Source organism: Artibeus jamaicensis, unplaced genomic scaffold (genome assembly GCF_021234435.1).
Source record: "Artibeus jamaicensis isolate MK-2021 breed Jamaican fruit bat unplaced genomic scaffold, CSHL_Jam_final contig_466, whole genome shotgun sequence".
NCBI classification, from domain to species: domain Eukaryota; kingdom Metazoa; phylum Chordata; class Mammalia; order Chiroptera; family Phyllostomidae; genus Artibeus; species Artibeus jamaicensis.
In genome coordinates, this window is record NW_026521844.1 from 4157408 (window position 1) to 4179867 (window position 22460).

At 34.6% G+C, this 22460-nt stretch overlaps 1 protein-coding gene across 1 annotated transcript in view; it reads left to right on the top strand.

Moving 5' to 3' along the window:
* The window catches only part of GBE1 (1,4-alpha-glucan branching enzyme 1), a 274759-nt gene that overhangs the window by 46990 nt on the left and 205309 nt on the right, over positions 1-22460 (top strand). Inside the window, exon 2 of the mRNA XM_053667205.1 lies at positions 15023-15192. Within this exon, the coding sequence (XP_053523180.1) occupies positions 15023-15192 (170 nt within the window). The remainder of the gene's footprint in view (positions 1-15022; positions 15193-22460) is intronic.

Genomic DNA, 22460 nt, shown 5'->3' on the forward strand with positions numbered 1-22460 from the left:
ATTTATTATCTAGATGCAAACCAACTTTTCCATCCTGATTGACCACTGGATTTCCACCCATCCTCCTGCTCTGGATAAACATAGCTAGTTGTCCTGTGCACAAGAACCACCTAATTTTTACATATGTATTGCCCTTCTCTGTTTCTCCAGCTGTCAAAATACACTACTCATCTTTCAAGATACAGTACAAATACCATCTACCCACTAAGGCCTTCTTTAATTTCTTCCTCCACTAATTTCTTCTGTTGTCTTGCTTATTACTTTAACACTTGCTTATCTCAGCCTTATCCTGTCCTGAGTAGAATAGTCTTCCTTTGGACTGATTTTAAGGAAATGATCTTGATTTTTGTAACCGAATTACTAACGCAATATTATTCATATCCTGTATTAATTATATTATTTTTGTTGTTGTTTCCATTGTATACTTATCCTAGATTAAGGGACATAAACTGTCCACTTAAACTCTCAAATGTCTAATTGTCATGTGATGTCCTTAATATGTAGATAGTTTTGTATATTTTGGATGTTTTTTGCTTAAAGAATAAAGTTTCTGTCAGTCTTCATCAATCTTTTTAAAGGCCAATTTAAAAATCTATTTTTTCCTCTCCCAATTTTTTTATTTCCTCTCTCTTTGACCTTATTTTCCCCTTTCTTAGCTATTAAAAATTCTATAGAACATTTAGTTCTGAGTTATTTTCTTGCCTTGAATCCAAGTCTCCCTTAGGAAGCAGCTGAAAATATAAAAACTCAAAAATTAAGCTAGCAAAAAAAGAATTCCCCCCATGGGTTCCTTGGGATTCAGGCCCACTCAGAAGCACTTGAGAAAGAGTTCCACATCCTAGACATTTTCACATAAGGTATGACTCATTTCCACTGACATATCTCCTGTATTCACAACTCTGCCTGAAATTAGAACTTCAGTACAGATCTATTATGAACTGTCTTCCAGGAGAGGAAAGATTTTAGCCTGTTTCATTTTTTCAAACATCTCTTGCTACTTCCCTAAAGTAACTTTTTTCTTTTTTAATGGTCAATCCAGTTGACATTTCTTCTAAACTTTTCATAATCCATGCATTTAAGTCAATATTGAGTATGTCAGAGTGTGTATTGGGTTGCCAATAAGTCCATTATGTTTTTTCCATAAAATAAATGATATATTTTTCATTTTCACCAAGAACTTTATTGATTTGGATATTTTCAGTGTGTTGGCTATATCCCACTATTGGCTTCTAGTTGGTAGAGGCCAGAGGTGCTGCTAAATATCTTCCAGTGCATAAGACAGCCCCACAGCAAAGAATTATTTGGCCAAAATGGCAATAATACCGAGAAACTTTGCAAACCACTTTTGACCCACTTGATCAGTCACAGCAGTTTCTGCATACACTGCACAAATCTTTTTTTGTGTTTCAATTCCATTTTTACCTTTCTTTAAATAACAAAGCATATTAAATCAAAGATGTTGCATATTTTCTTTCATCTTAAATGTTAAAACTGCACAAAACTCACCAATTATAATTTTTAATGCATTCAGATATGACAGCTGTTACAGTACAATCCAACAAAATTGTTTTGAATGAAGTTAAAGAAGACTAAGCACTATTAGAGTCATCATGTGGAAAAAAACGTAACAGACTTTTGGCCAATACAATATTAGTATGCATATATATAGTTTATATATCCTTTATTGTTGTTTTATTAGAGTTGTCCCAATTTCCCCCCATTGTTCTCCCCTGCCCCACCCACCTTCCACTCCCACAGTCAATCCACACTCAGCTGTCTAAGTCCATAGGTCATTTATACCTGTTCATTGATCAGAACCTTCCTCTTCTTTCCCTCTTTTCCCTCCTTTCCCTCCACCCACCTTCCATTTGGTTGCTGTCAGTGTGTCTTTCCATGCCTCTGGTTCTGTTTTACTTGTTTATTTTACTTGTCATTAGGTTCCTCTTGTAGGTGAGATCATATGGTATTTATGTGTCACTGATTGGCTTATTTTACTTAGCATAATATTCTCCAGTTCCATCCATGTTGTCACAAAGGGTAGAAGTTCCTTCCTTCCTTCTGCTGTGTAGTATTCTATTGTGTAAATGTACCACGATTTTTTTGACCCACTCATTTACTGATGGGCATTTAGGCTATTGTAACACTGCTATGAAAATAGGGATACATAGGTTCGTTTGAATTGGTGTGTCAGGATTCTCAGCATATAATTCTAGCAGTAGAATCACCGGGTCAAAGGCAGTTCCATTTTTTAGTTTTCTGAGGAAATTCCATATTTTTTCTACAGTGGTTGCACCAATCTGCATTCCCACCAACTATGCACTAAGGTTCCCTTTTCTCCACATCATCACCAGCACTTGTTGTTTGTTGATTTGTTTGTGGTGGCCATTCTGCTTGGTGTGAAGTGGTATCTCACTGTGGTTTTAATTTGCATCTCTCTGATGGCTAGTATTGGTGAGCATCTTTTCATATGTCTATGTGCCCTCTGTATGTCCTTTTTGGAGAAGTGTCTGTTTAGGTCCTTTGCCCACTTTTTAATTGGATTGTTTGTCTTTCTGATATTGAGTCATATGAGTTGTTTATATATTTTGGAAATCAAACCCATATCCAAGGTATCATTGGCAAATATGTTTGCCCATATGGTTGGTTCCCTTTTTATTTTGGTGATGTTTTCTTTAGTTGTGCAGAAGCTTTTTAATTTGATGTAGTCCCATTTGTTTAGACTTTCCTTTATTTCCCATGCCATAAAGGATGTATTGGTGGAAATATTGCTCTGTGGGGTATCTGAAATTTTATTGCTGATGTTTTCCTCCAGGACTTTTATGGTGTCATGGCTTACGTTTGAGTTTTTTATTCTTTTTTTATGCTGGTGTATGGTATAAGTTGTTAATATAGTTCATTTTTTTGTTGATGTACCATTATAGCTCTCCCAGCGCCATTTGTTGAAGGGGCTATTTTTACACCATTTTACACTTCTGCCCCGTTTGTTAAATATTAATTGACTATAGAGACATGGGTTTCTTTCTGGGCTCTCTATTCTGTTCCATTGCTCTATGTGTCTGTTCTTGTGCCAGTTTTAGCCTGTTTTGATTACAGAGGCCTTGTAATATTGTTCAATATAAGGTAGTGTTGTCCCTCCTATGTTATTCCTTTTTCTCAACATTGCAGAGACTGTTTGGGGTACATTTTGTATAAATTTTTGAAATATTTGTTCTAAATCTATGAAGTATATTAGTGGTATTTGAATAGGAATTGTGTTGAATCTATAGATTGCTTGGGTAGTATGGACATTTTAATGATGTTAATTTTTCCAATTCATGAACACAGTATATGCTTCCATTTATTTGTATTTTCCATAATTTCCTTCTTCAGTGTTGTGTAGTTTTCTGAGTACAGGTCTTTTACTTCCTTGGTTAAGTTTATTCCTAGGTACCTCATTTTTTATTGTTGATATAGTAAATAAGATTATTCTCCTATTTTCCCATTCAGATGTTTCATTGTTGGTACACAAAATGCATTTCATTTCTGAATATTGACTTTGTATCCTGCTGTTTTGCCAAACTCACTTATTAGGTTGAATAATTTTTCTGTGTGTGTATGTGTGTGTGTGTGTGCAGCCTATAGGGTTTTCTATGTACACTGTCATGGTGTCTGCAAGTAGTGACAGTTTTACTTTCTGTTTTCCAGTTTGGATGCCTTTATTTCTTTTTCTTATCTGATTATTATGGCTAGAATTTCCACGACCAAGTTGAATAAAAGTGGTGAAAGTGGACACCCTTGTCTTCTTCCTGATCTGAAGGGGAAAGCTTTTAGTTTTTGCCCATTGAGTCTGATGTTGGTTGTAGGTTTCTTGTATATGCCCTTTATTGTGTTGTGGTATGCTCCCTATATTCCCACTTTGCTGAGGGTGTTTTTTAATCATTAATGGGAGCTGTACTTTATGAAATGCTTTTTCATCATCTAGTAATATGATCCTGTTGTTTTTGTCTTTCATTTTATTTATGTGGTGTATTACATTTATTGATTTGTGAATGGTATACCATCCCTGGGTTGAATCCCATATGATCTTGGTGTATGATCTTTTTAATGTATTGTTGGATCTGGTTAGCCAATATTTTGTTGAGGATTTTAGCACCTATTTTCATCAGTAATATTGGCCTCTACTTTTTCTTTATTGTGTCTTTATCTGGTTTTGGAATTAGGATAATTCTTGCCTCATAAGATGAGTTCGGTAGTATTTCCTCATCTTAAATTTTTGGAATGGCTTGAAAAGTATAGGAGTTAACTCTTCCCTAAATGTTTGGTAAAAATTCTCCTGTGAAGACATCCGGTCCAGGGCTTTTGTGTGCTGGGAGTTTTTTTGAGTACTGCTTGAATTTCACTTGCCATTATTGGTCTGTTTAGGCTTTCTGCTTTTTGATTTAGTTTTGAAACATTATACTTTTCTATAAATTTGTCCATTTCATGCAGGTTTTCACATTTCTTGGCATACAGTTGTTTGTAGTAATTTCCTAAAATTCTTTGTATTTTTGTGGTCTCAGTTGCAATTTCTCCTTTCACTTCTGATTTTATTTATTTTGGTCCTCTTGGTTTAAAGGCTTGTTGGTTTTGTTTGTCTCTTCAGTGAACCAGCTCCTGGAACTATTGATCCTTTGGATTGTTCTTTTAGTCTCTATGTCATTTAATTCTACTCTGATCTTGATTATTTCCTTCCATCTACTCACTCCAGGCTTTGTTTGTTGTTGTTCCTCTAGTTCTTGCAGATGTAGGGTTAGGTTGTTTATTTGAAATGTTTCTATCTTTTTTAGGCAGGCCTATATTGCTATGAACTTCCCTCTCAGGACTGACTTTACTGTGTCCCACAGGTTTTGGGTTGTTGTGTGTTCATTTTCATTTGTTTCCCAAAACATTTTGATTTCTTTGTTGATCTCATTCTTAACCAATTCTTTATTTAATAGCATGTTATCTAGTCTTCATGAATTTGAATGTGACTTTTTCCCTTGAGATTTGTTTCTAGTTTTAAGCCATTGTGATATAAGAAGATGCTTGATATGACTTCAATTTTCTTGAATTTGTTGAGGCTTGTTTAGTGTCCTACCATAAAATCTGTCTTTGAAATATTCCATGTAGTTTTGAAAATAATGTATATTTTGTTAGTTTGGGATGAAATGTTCTGTATATATCAATTAAGTACATTCAGTCTAGAGTGTTGTTCAAAGCCACAATATCCTTATTAATTCTTTGCTTGGAAGATCTATCCATTGTTGACAGTGAGTGTTAAAGTCCCTTACTATGATTGTGTTGCTGTGAATACCTTTCTTGAAGTCTTCCAAGATTTTCCTTATATGCTTGGGCACTCCTATTTTGTCTGTATATATGTTTATAAGGGTTATATCTTCTTGATTGATTATTCCCTTAAGTGTTATGAAGTGTCCTTGTTTCTTTTTATGGCCTTTGTTTTGAAATCTATTTAGTCTGATATAAGTATTGCTATCCCAGTTTTTTTTCCATGTCCATTTGCTTGGAATATTTTTTTCATCCATTTACTTTCAGTCTGTGTAGATCATTTGTTCTGAGGTGGGTCTCTTGTAGACAGCATATATGTGGATCCTATTTTCTTAGTCATTCATCTATCCTATTTTTTGATTGGGGCATTTAATCTATTTATATTTAAGGTTATTATTGATAGGTTCCTATTCATTGCCATTTTTCCCTTTTGTACTGGTGTTCCTCTTTTGCTTCATCTTCTTAAAGCAGTTCCTTTAGTATCTCTTGAAATGCTGATTTGGTTGAGATGCTTTCTTTTAGCCTTTTTTTTTGTCTGGGAAATTCCTTATTTTGTCTTCCATTTTAAATGAGAGCCCTGCTGCTACAGTAATTTTAATTGCTGGCATTTTATTTCCATTACTTGGAATATTTCTTAACTTTCCCTTCTGTCTTGTAGTATTTCTGTTGAGCATTAGGTGATATCCTTATTGTATCTCCCTTGTATGTTACTTCCTGTTTCTTCCTTGCTGCCTTTAAGATTCTCTTTGTCTTTGAATTTTGCCATTTTAATTATGATGTGTGTTGGTGTGGTCCTCTTTAGGATCCTATTGATTGGGGATCATCTGTTCTCCCTGGACTTCCGTGACTTTTTCTCTCATGAAGTCAGGAAAGTTTTTCATCATTACTTTTTCAAGTAGGTTTTCTATCTCTAGCTCCTCCTCTTCTCCTTCTGTTATCACTCTGATATGGATATTATTATAGTTCATGTTTTCCTGCAGTTCCCTTAATCTCTCTTTGTTTTTTTTTTTTTTTTAGTTTTTTTGTTGTTGTTGCTTTGTCTGGAAATTTTTTTCTACCTTGTCCTCCAGCTCACTTATTTGATCCTTTGCTTTTTCTAGCCTGCTTTTAATTTATTCTACTATGTTCTTCACTTCAGATATTTTATTCCTTATTTCCTGCTGGCTCTTCTGGATAGATTCTATGTCCTTTATCATCCTAGTGTATTCCCCAGTAGGTACTTTGCAGCTTTCCTGGAGTTATTTGTAGTTTTCACTGAGCTCATTTAGTATCCTTAGAACCATTAGTTTGAACTCATTGTCTGATAGTTTGTTTGCCTCACTTTCATTTAATAGTCTTTCTTAGGATTCCTCCTTTCCTTTCAGTTGGAGGTTGTTTTTTATGTTCCCATTTTAGGTGATTCTTCTTGTTTGTTTATGTTTCTTAGATTGATGTTCTTTGACTCCTTCTGTTCATGGTTTGACTTTCTGTGGTAGCAGACCTGTGGGATTCAGTGGTGCAGTCTTCTTGACCTCCTGAACTTGGTGCCCTTGGAATGCCTTTTATGCTATTTATGTGGACTATCTGTTTGTAACTGGTTTTTGGTTGTTGTTGGGTTGTTGTTGTTCTTTGGTGGGTCCTCCCCTCTGGCTGGATGACTGAGATTGACTCCACCTACCCTGTCATGTATGCTGTTGTACATGTGCTGCAAGAGCAAAACTAAACAACTCAGGGAACAAGCCTACATCCACAAAATTAACCACCGCCTACGATCACAATATTAACAGCAAGTGAGCCAGAATTAATGAAGGTATGAAGAGATTAAGACTATTGTAAGAAAGCAAAAATGAATATGAGATGACTAACTGAAAAAAAAAAGATTTTTAGAGGGTAGAGGGAGAAGCAATAATAAGAGTATGGAATAGGGACAGGCCAAAGAAAGAAAGAAAGAAAAATTGACATTGTAAATGAAAAAGGAAGTGAAGAAGGTGGAATGGAATAAGAGAGGAGAAGCATATAGTATTAGGTTTAAATAGAAATTATTTTTAAAAAGTAGGGATAGAGAAAAGAAAAAAAATAGAAACCAAATTGGAGAAAAAGATTCTCTACAGTGCTATCAACAATAATGAGCAAAGACTAATATAGTTGGGAGGGCAATAAGAGGGAAAAACAAAAAGGGAAAGCTTAAGAGATGTCTACAGGAAAGAGAAGTGATTTTGAGATAATAGAGGCAGAAGGAATAGTAAGAGTGAGGAATGAAAATCAGGCTAAGACAGGGAAAAGTTAAAATTTAAAATGAAAAAAGAAAGGGCATGTTGAAGGAAAATGGAGTAGGAGAGGGGAATGGTGAAATATAAGATTTGAAACAAGAATAGTGAAAATCTAGAAATAAAATTGGAGAAATGCAACAACAAACACCATATCCATAGTGGATGAGCCAAGACTTATGAATCTGGAGAGAGAGTAAGGGTATTTTAAGAATGGGAGGAAGAATATGAGATGACTTATGAATAGAAAAATGCTTTTTTAAGAGACCGGAGGAGTGAAAAATTGTAAGAGTGTGGAATGGAAAAAGTCATAATAAGAGAGAAAATACTATTTAAAACAAATAAGAATAGGAAAGAAGAAGGTAAATGGAGTAAGAGAAGGGAGGAGCAAAATACGAGTTGAGACAAATCATAGTATAAAAACTAGTGACTTGATATGTACAGACTTGAAGAATAAGAAAGCTATGCAGGAGAGAAAATGCAGCAAACCATGAAGACCATGGCTCGATCATCTACCCATTTTCTTTTTCTGAATCCACCCCTTGTAATGTCAGAAGGTGTCCCAGTCTGGCCTGAAGCAGCCTGTGGCCTGTCTCCTTCAATTGTTAATGTAGTAAAGCTATAATTAGCAATTAGGCTTAAGCGCCACAGGGTTGGACAGAGTAATTCCTGAGGGCAGGACTATTGCTTCCCCCCGCTGATGCCACTTGGAGCAATTTGCTCTGCCTGAGCAAGATGGCTCCTGTAGTATGGGGATGACTTGGCACAGAGATCCTGGCAGCTGCTCTCTCAGTTCTCTCCCCAGAGCCTCTGTCCCCATACTCTCCTTCAGTGTCTCTAGTCTACTCTGCCCTCACTTTGCTGGAGCTCAAGGTAAGGGACTGCAAATGAAATTATGTGCCTTGGCCCTTTTAAAGTCTCTCTGTGACTCCAGCTGTCTCTCTCTGGAAGACAGACACCCTGCTGCATTTCACAGCTGGATATTATCTGGGTTCCTTTCCTGAGGCTGTAGGCTGGGGAGGCCAGGTTGGGATTTAGACCATGTAATTCTCAGTGGAAACACCCCCTCCCTACTGCTGCCTCTGGACTCCCCTCTGGAACTTCAGCTTCTTCCAACAGGATCTCAGCCAGCCTTCTCGCATCTTCTTTGCACTCCATACCAGTCATGTTTTGTTGAAGCAATTTCTTCCGTCTGACCATGGTTATAAGGGTTCCCTCCAGCTATTGTTCTGTTGGTTATTCTGGATGATTTCTCTACAATGTAGTTGTAATTACAGATTGGTTCTGGGAGGGGATTAATGTAGCTTCTATTTACTTCTCCCCCATCTTGGGTCTCCCTAAATCAGCAGGATTCCTATATTTGTAATTTTTAATAGGAGGGGAAAAAAGTGGGAAAATTCTCAAACACCTATAGGTTTTTTTTGGAAAAATCCTTAATGTTTACTAGTAATTAACCCATGTATTAATATCTAAATAAGTGCTATAAATAAATGATAAATTGGAAACTGTATTACAGCATTGCCGTGCACTGAGGTGGAGAAAGTTGTAGCTGAAAAGTGAGCACTTGCTGTCTGCTGTGTGGATGGCTCCTGATGTGATTTTGGTGATTCCTTATAACCTGAGGTTTCCCCCACTTAATAGGGGAAGAAATGAAGGAAAAGAGAGGATTACTGGTTCAAGGCCACATACATTATGTTACAGAGTTAGGACTGGAACCTACACTGTTCATCAGACTATGATGATCTTCTTAGTTATAAGATTAGTAGCCTTATGAGAAAACTTAAAGGGCTTTTTTGAAAAGGAAAATGTGACTTTTAATTTGAGATATCTTTTTTATTACTGAAAGTATATGTTTTGTGATGAATGATGCTAAATCTTTATTGCTTGTTACATTCTTTACCTTGGACAACTTAACATACTTCTGTTCCTCTATTTCTTGATAAAAAGAGGATTAAAAACATCAATGTAGAGATCAAATATGATAATATTTACAATGTTTTATATCTAAACAAAATGCTACTTGCTATACTAACTTCATTTTATGTTCTTGGTTACTAAGAACTTGACCTACTTTTTAAATATCCTATAAATTCATAGCAAAATATTAAAAGAGATGACTGTGGTAGCAGAGGGCACAGGCATGATGAGCTTGCTATGTCCTCAGGCATTTTTTTTAACCACAGCAATTTTAAAGTGGAATGTGTATTTCTGTATGAGAAGCTACAGGACTGACCTTCAGGGAAGTCAAGATATTTTGCTGAAGTAATATAATGCTGTAATCCTGTTTCTTTTGAATTATTGATAGGATATTTGTATATATCTTGTGAAACTTTTTAAAATTAGTATTTAAAATAATTTAAACCTCCAATAAATGTAAAATATGTGTTTTTAAGATATTAAAACCACATTAATGATAAAATTATCATTACATTTAAACCTTCCAAAGTTAATATCTTTTTTAATCAGTTATTTTTCTTATATTACAGTGATATATATATATGTATATGTATTTATTTTTTACCCTAGGTCCAAATTATGTTGAATGTTATTACTTATGTGGTTCAATACAGATGAGAGTTTCCTCCACATACCAAGAGTTATGGCTGAGTGATATCTATAGAGGGTAAAATAAAACTTTTTTATTTTTTAAAGATTTTATTTATTTATCTTTAGAGGGTAAGGGAAAGAGAGAGAGAGAGAGAAATATCAATGTATGGTTGCCTCTTGTGCGTCCCCTGTTGGGAACTGGCCTGCAACCCAGGCATGTGCCCTGACTGGGAATCAAACCAAGATCCCTTAGTTTGCAGGCCCGTGCTCAGTTCACTGAGCTACATCAGCCAGGGTGTAAAACTTTTTTTATAGGACTTAAGAGAGTATGAGAGTTTGCCACCTACTATTTCATGACATCTGTACATCAAGTTTTTTGGTCCAATTCAGTATTTTAAGTATTTTGAAACAGCTGCCACTGTTAAATTAGAGAGAGCTCAAAAAAAGGCTGAAATTTCTTTGGTTCTTGAATAATTATCGGATTCAGCTCTGCATGCTTGGTAGCAATAGGCTATAGCTGTTAAATAGAGCCTGTTGCTTTTCCGTGGGGTTTGTACTCTACAGAGTCCCTTTCTGCGTTGCTCTCCATACTCTAAGACCAACTCCGTTGGTCATGTGTTTTTGTTTTCAGGCTCTCACTTTTTTGTTTCATATGTTGGGCCATCTTCTCATATTTTTGATACTTGCCTAGCTCCTGTGTCCCTTGGAATGTGCTGTCAGTGAGACTGGGATTATGTCATTTCATTAAAAGTTAATTTGTTTCAAATAATAGATTGAACACAATTTGCATTTTTTAAAACCGTGGATGTGAATGGGTGTGTGTGTTTGTGTGTATTCGTTACATACATATACAAAAAGGAGTCATATGTGAAATACTCTGTTCACACCTACCACTCCCATAGGCCTCTGGGCTCCACTGATCAGATTCTGTGGTTTATTCTTCCCTCAGGATACAGCAAACTCACCCTGCAAATGTGGTGAGTGTGGTGATTTTAGGGAGTTTAAGGCCACTGCCTGCCCCAGGCCATTGAGATTTCCAGGTGCCCACCATGAGGTCTTGTGAAAATGGATTTGCATGCCAATCATACTTATGCCTGTGTTTTATTTATACAAATATATGCTTTGCAGAAAGTTGCTTTTCAGTTTCTTTTCCTAAGCAGTTTATATTGTACATATTTTCCTATTAAACACATATCTCTCTACTTCATCTTCTTAATGACCGTTGTGTAATTTGTTGTTTGGGTGTTCCACAGTTTAACCAGTCTCCTTTTTGAAGAGGTAGTTTATTTTCCATGGTTTGGTGTTATGAATAATGTCGTAATGATTATTTTTATACACATGGATGTCCTTGCTTTCTTATGCAATGTATGCAAAGGGTAAATTTCTAAAAATGGAGTTATTTGGTTGAAGAGTGTGATTTTGAAATTTTCATAGCTTATACCAAATTATTCTCTAACTTTTATTTCATTAAAGAGTATTTGAAACTTTTTTCTGCAGTGCACTTTTTCCACACAGATTATCATGTGTTTATTAGTGTTTTAGTTAGAAAGTAGAATTTTGAAATCCAGCTTTCTACTTATTTAGTTATGTATGGATTTGAGCATTTTTCCCAAATATTTACTGGATATTTATACTTAATTTTGGGGGGAATGTTTGATTATATTTATTTTTAATTTACATTTTATAACTTTGATCTAGAAGTTATTTTTATTTTTAGAGATCTATAGTTTATAATTAACTTACAGGCTTTAAGATTTATTTAGATAAACCATCAGTTTTGTTCCATAAGTCTACGTCAATAGCTGATTTTATAAAATAGTTTTATATACCAAGTAAATTTTCTATAGAAGATTGTATAGGATTATGTAGATTAGTTTTTTTTTTAATTTATCTTTAGAAGGGAAGGGAAGGAGAGAGGGAGAGAAATATCAATGTATGGTTGCCTCTCGTGTGTTCCCTGCTGGGAACTGGCCTGCAACCCAGGCATGTGCCCTGACTGGGAATCAAACCGAGATCGTCTGGTTCGCCGGCCTGCGCTCAATCCACTGAGCTACACCAGCCAGGGTGGATTGTGCACATGTTTTAATGGTTAAGAAAGATAGTTTCAGAAAAAAACATTTCTTAGTTTTCGCTTATATATTACTTATTTGTTATAAGTAATTAGAGCAATACAAGGGAGAAAGTAAAAAAACAGACCACCAAAAAAGTCCTGAGTAATATTTGAAAAACATTCTTGATATTGTTGTATGCTTTTATGTAGGAAAAGAATAGAAAAATAGCATAACAGACAGAAATAACATAATGAAATATGAACAAAATAACTGTGTGTGTTAAATTTAACTTTAAATAAATTTTTAAAAATAAATAAACTGACATGGTCAGTAGAGAAATGGCACCAGATGTTGAAACTCAGTACAGCAGCCTTGGACTTGATTTTGGCTTGAAAGAATTCAGAGCAAAGGAACTCAAATTGAAATAGAAAATTTATTTAGAAAATTACAAAGGTAGAAAAAGTGAGCCAGCTGGGCTACTTGGGTTTAGGAAACAAGTTACAGAGGTGAAAGAAAGGCCCTTGGAGTTTAGGAGAAAGAAAGCAAAGGTATACGAGGAAGGGAAGGGGTAGGAAAGGCAAGTGTGTACATGGGAAGAGAGAAAGGGAGGAGGGAGAGTTTTTTTTAATGGAAAGTAGGCTTTTTGCCCCTTCAAGAATGGGGTAAAACCTACTAAGTCATTAGTATCATAGACTTAAAATTATTTTAAATTTGGCACAATTTAAATATTTTTTAATATTCTGAATAGGAATTTGTCCCATATAATAACTTTAGATTACTACTTTCCCTTCTCAGAGTTGTGTTGGTCTTTAGTCTTTGTTATAATGTTCCTTTGGGGAAAAAATATCCCCCTCTACTCACTTTTTTGTAGCTGGTTGTCTATAGTTATTTCTTTATCTGTAGAATTTCAGTAGCTTAAACCGAGAGATGTTCACCTGTATTTGTGTGTTTCCCTTTTTTTTTGTAACACAGTATTCTCTTTCTGATATGCAGATTTAATGCTTTACTTAAGAAACATTTTCTAGTTTTATATTTTTTATATCCATTTTATTTAGTTTTCATCTTAAGAATCACCAGTTGTCCTTATTTGGATTTTTTGGGGTCAATTTTTGCATTTCTCTTAGATTCTTTTTAATATATCCAATTTCTTTGTCTTTTTCTTCTTTATTTAATTATAACCAGTTTTCAATTTATTCACTTAACTAGTGACATGCTGGTTTTGTTATATGTGTACCTTGTTCTTTGCCAATTCTAATTCATTTATTATTTCTCAATGATATATTTTGTTTCTCCTTTTGTTTCCTTAGGTTGGTAGGCCAATTTTACCTTTCATTCTATTGTTTTGCCATTTAAGCTCTCTTCTTTTTATGTAATTCTTTTTTTTAATTTTTGTTTTTGTGTGTTCATAGCCCCGCAAATATTTTTGCAGTCTTACACAGATGTTGCTCTTGCTCACATTGTTAAATCTTCAGTGGAGGTTTTTTTAAAAGATTTTATTTACTCATTCATTCATTCATTTTTAGAAAGAGGAGGAAGAGAGGGAGAGAAACATCAATGTGTGGTTGCCTCTCACTTGGCACCACCAGGGCGGAATTTATTTTTAGTTAATTTGAGGTGTGGTGTGAAAGATCTGAAGAAATCTTTTACTCACCACCCCAGTTAGGTGTTCTTCATTAGTCAGCTTCTCAGATTTTATATATTTCCTATATATACCCTATGTGGATTAATTTCATCTTTCTGGGGCTTTTATTGCTTACTCAATAAGGAAATGCCTTAAAAAGCTTATTGGCATTGCTCAATTGTATAGTTCTGGAACCCTTGCTTCTAACACAGCAACTGCCACATGCTTTACTTTTGTAGTTTTACAAGTTACAAGTTTTCGTCTAGTTTGCTTCTCCCCAGATTTAGGGGGATATTAGTGAAAACAGCCATCAGTAGGTTTTTTTTTTCTTTTTCTTTTCTTTTTTTTTTTTTTTTTTTAAGAAAACCAGTCCTGAATATAGACATACCTCTAGCTTTTGTAGTTTGACCTGATTTATCTTCTTTCCATACTTAGTTGCTAAAGAGGGGGCTAGACAAACTATAGCCCACAGGCCAAATTACCAAATTCTGCCTTGCCACCTGGTTTTGTAAATGAAGCTTCATTAGAATACAGCCACACCCTTCATTTGCACATTGCCTTTGGCCACTTTCCCGCTTCTGCTACATAGTTAACAGAAACCACTTTGTGACTGCAGAAGCCTAAAATATTTACTGTCTGCTCCTTAACAGGAAAAGTGAGCCAAATCGCGCTGTAGGACAATTTTATTTTTTTCATTTTATTAGGAGTTAGAGGTGATAGATATTCTTTATTATACTATCTCGACAAGGAAGTTGCCATAATGCTGATTTTAAAATTTCATGTACTACAATAAACATTGTATTTTCTCTCATACTAAAGTGGTTGAAATTGTCAAAGAAATGTTAGTGGAATTAGTTAGTATTAAAGATAAGAACTGCCCTGCTGGTGTGGCTGAGTGGATTAAATGCTGCCCTACCAACCGAAAGGTTGCAGGTTCCATTTGATTCCCAGTCACGACACAGGCCTGGGTTGCAGGCAGGTCCCGGGTTGGGGTCATATGAGAGGCAACTATACATGGACGTTTCTCTCCCTCTCTTTTCCCTCCTTTCCCCTTTTCCTGCCCCCCAAAAAAAGAAAGAAAAAAAAAGCGTGATTTTACCTAACAGGCTACCAGGTAAACTCTACCAATAAATGAAATTATTCACCTTAGTCCTTTTTTATGATATCTTTTTTCTTTATTCTGTTCTGAATAAGAGTAAAGCAGTTACTTGATTACAGTAGCTTTTTGGAAGATAAGTTAATTTTGTAACTTCCTTCTTTTGTACTTTTCAAAGGTATAAGCGGTTTAGCCAGACTTTGGACGATATTGGAGAGAATGAAGGTGGCATCGATGAGTTTTCCAGAGGTTATGAATCGTTCGGGGTCCACAGACGTGCTGATGGCGGTTTGTACTGCAAGGAATGGGCTCCTGGAGCCGAAGGAGTTTTTCTTACTGGAGACTTCAGTAAGTATTAATACATTGTTATTTTATGAAACAAGACTTATTGTATTTCATATAGTTGCTAATGGGAAGATAAAGGTTACAAAAATCCCATGGTCAGATAGCGACATAGAAGTTATCTTCTTTACCTTCATGTGGTGCAGGTGTCTCTGCGTTCGTATATGTGTTCCTGAAAAACTCTGTTCTGTAAAATCATGCACCAGAAATAAGTGTCTGTGAGAAAAACAGTGTTAGACAGACTATTCCAAATTTACTCCACTTTGTTAGCAAGCTCTGAAAAAACCAAGAACAGTCTGGGTGAAAATGTTGGTGTAAATTAAATCTCCACTGACATTTGCACCTGATTACCTGGCATTGCAGTTCTGGGATCATGTATAGTCTAATATGTTTTTATGAGACCTCAATATAATTGGATATCTAATCTTAAGGATAAACTTTTTCATCACTTCATTTATTTTTCCTTTCTTCATTTTTATAACACAAAGGGAAATTTCTCAGTTTTGTTATCTGCATTATTAATTGCACTAGACAGTTAACCTGGTAGAAAGCATAGTAGTTCCAGAGGCTGGGCTTCTGGCTTGCAGTCTAGAGGGAGGAAGGACCTGTTTATAAATAACTATAAAGGCACTCTGCTTAGTTTTATTCTATGAGTATGAATATGTGACTATAATAGTGACAAGGAGGAAAGCTCAGTTTTGAAAATGGAATAACAAAACATGGGCCTTGGCAAAATGTTCATAATACAAGAAAAGGAAATACCAGAATGGTAAAAATCCGTTAGTAGCATAGAGTGATATAGTATTTAAATTTCAATTTTACCAGGCTCAAAAGTCTACATACTGTATTATTCCATTTATGCGACATTCTGGAAACAGCAAAACTATAGGGATAGAAAGCGGAGGTGTCATGGTGTGCAGGTAGGAGGTGTGAATTGATTGCAGAGGGGGTGATGAAAATGTATTATGCCCTCATTATGGTGGCGGTTACGTGACTGTACACATCTGTCATCATTTTTAGAGCTATATATGTAAAAGAGTGAGTTTCACTGCATGTAAATTATACCCTAAGGAGCCTAATTTTTAAAAGTTTTGATTTTACAGATATTGTTTAAAAAGTCAAAAGAGAATAGTTGAATAAATGTTAATAATGATGCATTCTATTTGATCCAGTATATCAGATATTTTAACATGTATATACAATTTGTTAGCAATATTTTTATTCTGCCATAGTGTATTTGTAAATCTGGTATTTTTTCATTGGAAATTCTTGATCTGTATTTAGATTTAACTAGATTTCTAGTTTTTTAGTATATTACCAAGTTTTTTGCAAACATAATGAAAAGCTGTAGTTCCTAAATTGAGCAATAGTTTTTTAATTTAAATTTAATAATTAAATACAATTAAAAATTTAGTTTCTCAGTTGCACTAATCTTATTACAAGTGTTCACTAGCCACCAGTGTCTTGTGGCTCCCTTATTGGGAAGCACAGGTGTGGCTTAAAGTAGTTCTCTATGCAGTCCCCCAAATTAGATGATTTCAGCTTCCTATGATTTTAGAAAGAAGGGAAAGGAGGGAGAGGAAGAGAAGAAGAGAAACAGCGATGTGAAAAAGAAACACTAGTTGGTTGCCTCTTGTATGCACCCAGACTGGGGACTGAACCTGCAACCCAAGCATGTGCCCTGATCAGGGATTGAACCTATGACCTTTTGGTTGATGGGATGGCACTCCAACTAACTGAGCTACACCAGCCAGGGCAGCTCCTTCCCTGTGTTTCTTGAGAGTTATTGGAAAGTTCATTGAGAGCTTTGAGAAAGATTATGTGAGCTGCTGATTCAGATTAGCTTGACCTGGTGATAATTATGAAATGTATTTTAAGAATAGGAGACTTTTCACTTAAATTATTATTAAATTGATATTAATATTTTTTATCATGTACAACATTGTTAATTACCCAATTTCTGTATGCAGCTGCCTAGATTACTAGTGTTTTTGTTGTTGTTGGTAATAGTTTAAACATAGACCTAGAGTCAAGGCACATTTTGACATTCTATTTTATTATTTTTATGATTATTTATAAGATTGAAAGGTATTGAGTAAGAATGTTCAAGTAAAATTTTTATGTAAAGATACCAAAAGTAATGTAAGAACTTAAGTTAAAGTTTGGTAGTTGCATTAGTTACCCCTAATTCTATGTTTAAAACAACTAAGTAGGTTTTAAAAATCAAAAAATATGAGAAAGGAACTATATGAAACTTAGATTTGCTATCATAATATCTAATACTTATTTATGAAAAGTTGTGCCTTGTAAATTTAGTAGGGCCATATGTAAATGTACACTTGGAGAATTGCATTTAAAATTGTTTAAGATCTAATGTTTAAATAGTAAAAGATAGTAGTTTCAAAGATCCTTTTTAAAGAGAAACTAAAAATTACTTAGTCTACAGTTTAATGCAAAAATATCTTAACATTTTTAAAAATTTAATTTGATTTTTAAAAACCCTACCTTTTGTGAAGGTGTATTACATAGCTTAAAATCTCTCCATATCCTTGAGATAGCATTCAGTCATTTATGTATCAACCAATTGTGGTTTAATCAGTACTTTATTTATACTGAAGAGGTTGGAAAGGCTAAGATAAAATTGAGGAAGTAGTTTAGAACAGGCAGTAGGCTGGGTAAATTTAAATGTTTATCTATTTTCTAATTGAGATAAAAGGATATCTTTTTATCTACCTAAAGGGTCTCAGGATCTGTTTACACATGGGATCGAAACTTTTTCTTACTAAAAGCTTAGACATTTTGAAAAAAAGCTTGAAAATTAAGAGTAGAACCCAAATTTTGTATTAATAATACATTTAAAAGAACATTTCTTTTGATATAAATGCCAGAGTATTTATTTAATGACCATGTAGAACATAGAACTTTGATGATGATAACATGCTCTTCCTTATATAACTGAACTAACCATTCCTTTCTTAAAACCACAATTAATGGGTTCTGCATTATGTTTTTCCCTTATTTACATAAAATGGGTTTTTTTTGTCCTCTCATCAGTCAGAGAAAGACAGATACCATATGATCTCACTTATATGTGAAATCTAAGAAACAAAATAAACTGAGCAACAAAATCGAAACCGAGGCCTGGAACAGACTGACATTTGTCAGAAGGGAGATGGGAAGGAAGGAGCAGGTGAAGGGAGGTGAAGGGATTAGCCAAACAATATGTATGTAAACCCATAGACAGGGATGAAAGTGTGGGGGACAGCTGTGCGGGGGTGCGGTTGGGTAGAGGCAGGTAGAGGTGGGGAATGGGGACATTTGCAATAGTATCAACAATGAAAATAAATAAATTAATAAATTTTAAATTAAAAACAAAACCCTTTTAATTTTTTGCTTAGACTTTTCTCATTATCAAAAATGTATTTTGTAATTTTATTAAGTCTTATAATATTATAATGTATAAATTTATGCTAAACCAAAAGAAAACAAAATGCACGTTAATTGGCTTATAAATTACAGTATTTTTTAGAACATGCAAATGAGAGTTAAGATGTTTTTCTATTGGTTTTACTAATAAGATAAATGGTTTTTATTTTAAAGATTTTATTTATTTTTATTCTTATTTTTTTATTTTAAAGATTTTATTAATTTATTATTAGAAAGAGGGAAGGGGAAGGAGAAAGAGAGGGAAAGAAACATCAGTGTGTAGTTGTCTCTTGCATACCCCTAACTGGGCACCTGGCCAGCAACACAGGCATGTGCCCTAACTAGGAATTGAACCAGGGACCCTTTGGTTCATTGGCCCATACTCAGTCCACTGAACTATACCAGCCAGGTCTGTTTATGTATTTTTAGAGAGATGGAGAGAAATATCCATGTGTAAGAGATACACTGATCAGGTTGCCTGCCTCTCACAGGCCCCCAAGTGGTGACTCAGCCTGCAAACCAGGCATGTACCCTGATTGGGAATCAAAATGGTAATCTTTTGGTTTGTAGGCTGGCACTCAATCCATTGAGCCATACCAACCAGGATGTGATAAAATGTTTTAAAAAGTGGTTTAACTATTCACATGACCTCATTTATCAGTTGATTAAAAAAAAGATTCTATAGAATTAATCTGTATAACACTGATAATTTTTTAGAATTCTATTTCTTGCTTTGTCATCTAATATAACAGTAAGCTTAACATCAGTATTTATACTTGAGATATTACTTAAAAAAACTATTGCTTCTTTATCTGTTGGCAGAGATTTAAAAAGCAACATAATTTTACTTATATTTTTATCATGACCATGTATATACAGTTTAAGACATTGCTTTTGTACCTATCTACTACTCAACACCCCTTCCCCAAATAATACAAATCAAATCTTCCAACACCAGCAACAAAAACCTTTTTCTGCCAATAGATAAGTTGACTGTTGTTTATATGTATCTGACAAACGGAATTTTATTAATTTAGTTTTTACCTAAATGATTAGTCATTTATTTGCAATAATTTTTCAGAAGAAACTCAAATTAAACAATGTCTAGTCACTCATTTTGTATTATGGAAAATTATACCTGTAATAAAAGTAAATTTAGTATATTGTTGTGATGACTTTTTCCTCTTCTAATTATTTTAGAAATTGACTACACTATACATTTTTTCTTGGGACCTACTCATAATATTGCGGGTTTATTGTTCTAGTGTTTTCTTTCTTTCTTTCTTTCTTTCTTTCTTTCTTTCTTTCTTTCTTTCTTTCTTTCTTTCTCTCTCTCTCTCTCTCTCTCTCTCTTCTTTTTTTCTTTCTCTCTTCTCTCTCTCTTTCTTTCTTTCTCTCTTTTTTTTTTTGCCAAGAGATCCAAAGATAGTTTAGGTAGACCTACTTAGAGAAGTTCAATATGTATCGTCTTCAAGAATGAAAATGCATGTATTGGTATGTTAAAAAAAAAAGGACGGGCTTCAGAGTCTGAAACCATTGTTGAGCTCTTCAAACCTGGCGCTTCATCTGGCTCAGTGCAGGAAAATGTGGTATTACCTGCCTAATTGGGTTGCTCTAGATACTAAGTAGGTTTTGAATGTGAAAATTCAGTGCTACCAAAATCTTTATCATAAAATTTTTTTAAATACTCAAATTTTCAAAGGTCTTTTTATTTCTTATTTTAAAAATTAATATTCATTTTAAAAGGCAGCTGAGCTTCGCAAAAGTCAAAGGATTTTTTCTCTGAAAATCCCAAACTGAGATGGATCTAGCTTTTGCCATATGCATTGATAAAACTTGGAAAGCAGCTTTACTTTAAATATATTACACAATTTTTTTTCTTCATTTGACAAATAGAATATGAAACAGTCATTTCTTTTTCAGTCATTAAAAAACAGCAATGACAACAGCTAGCTTTCTAAGCATCCATCAGTTGCCACAGCAACTGAGGAGACAGTGTAAGTGCAGTGCTTTTCATCAAGATGGGGACCACACCACCTAAAAAGTACTTCTGGGCCTATCAGAAAGTACATTAAAGGTTCAAGACGAATGTCTAAAACTTTGAATTATCTTTAATATAGCAAAGAACCATTCTTTACAAGGTTAAATGTGATTTAAAATATACTTGGAGTTTTAGAACGAAATCATGTTTATTGCAGGTTGCTAAATAATTCCCAAAAACTAGCTGCTCTCCAGTAGCTACATGATGACAGAGTGAAAGGCAGTAAACTACATATATCAATACAAAATAATTGGGTTCCTATTTTGCTATAATCGAAAACATTTCATTTAAAATTACCAAGTCCAGGAGCTAGGAATGTTTCAAATAACCTAAATGTCTAACATTGATAGACTGAAAAAAAAAAGGAGTGGGGAAGGAAGCCCTAGTTTTTATGCCTTTATAGGAAAAAGTGAGCACAGATATTTTTATAGAGTCAGAAAGACGCTAAGGAGAATTTTACCTTTGTTCTGATGAAATTTGTCAATAATTTAGTTTCCAGTTACTACAACTGCTAAAAAGTTTATGTCATCACAAAAGCTCTTATTTTTCTTACTTCCACGTGCTCTGAAATGGTGTAACTCAGAGCGTGCTCTCTGGGCCACTTGGTTCGGTACACCATGGTGAGTGTGCAATGATATCTTGTCATAATTGGGAGTGAGGATTTAGCCAGAGTAATTTTATTTTTGTTGAATGATAATACACAAACTGGGGCTTAAATTTTGAAAGTCTTGTTTTATTTTTTAAATAATTCATTTTATTATTATTTATATAAATATTGGTTTATGATAGACTGGACATTTTTTTTAAAGATAAGTTGCCCATCATTGTAGGTATTTTGATGAACAGTGATCTGAAAATTAGTGATTGTTATTCTTTGGTTTAGAAGTCCTTCATGGTATGAAGGGTATACTTCTGATAGCAACTAATCTCTTCAGCTAAATCTGTGGTGACTGTTAGTTTCTTAGTCAGCATGGTACAGAAAACTCCATAGTTTAATGGCCTAGAACAGTGAGAGCTTAGTTTTTACTTGTGTTGGCTACATCATCAGCTGTGGCTCTGTCCTCAGTGTCAGATTCTTTCTAGGATTAAACCCCTATGTGTCACAACAGATCTCTTGATGGAGAGAAACAGCAATGGCAGGTTGTTGTGGCTCTAAAAGTTTCACCTTAGAAGTGGCAGATATGATTTGGACTTCCATTTCATTAACTGAGTAACTTGGTCAAGCCTGATATCAGTGAGGTATGGAAGCAGAATCCGCTCAATGGAGGCTTATGGAAAACTGGGAATGATAATATAAACCACCCTTCTGGTGGATAACACATTTTTATAATGTAATATGTAAACTTTTCAGATTTTTTCATATTCTAGATATCTTATAGTCTTTTTTCTGTTGGGAGGGGCAGAGGGGAGTTGGTTAGGTAGCCTGGTGCTTACGCAGGTTGTTGAGAAGGATTTCCACTGACCCCTGCATTTAAGTGGAGCTTGAAGGAGCCTTTGGCATTTTCAACACCCTCTGGGACATCTGAGTGCATTTTTGTTATATGGCTTTCCTTCCTTTTGGCTTATTGGTGATTATGATGTTTCTAGAAAGCAAATTTCTGGGATAGTTGGTAATTCTTGCTATTGTTTATTTTGGCAAAGGGATTATGGACCACAAGGTAGAGGTATTAGAAGGCTTTAGGTCTGTTAACTGAACCAGCACTGATGCTGAGGAATGGACTCTTTGATGTATGCCAACTTAAAATAACTGATCAGCCAATAGTTTCAGGACTTTCTCTACTTTCCAACCTGATGTGGATTCTCTCAC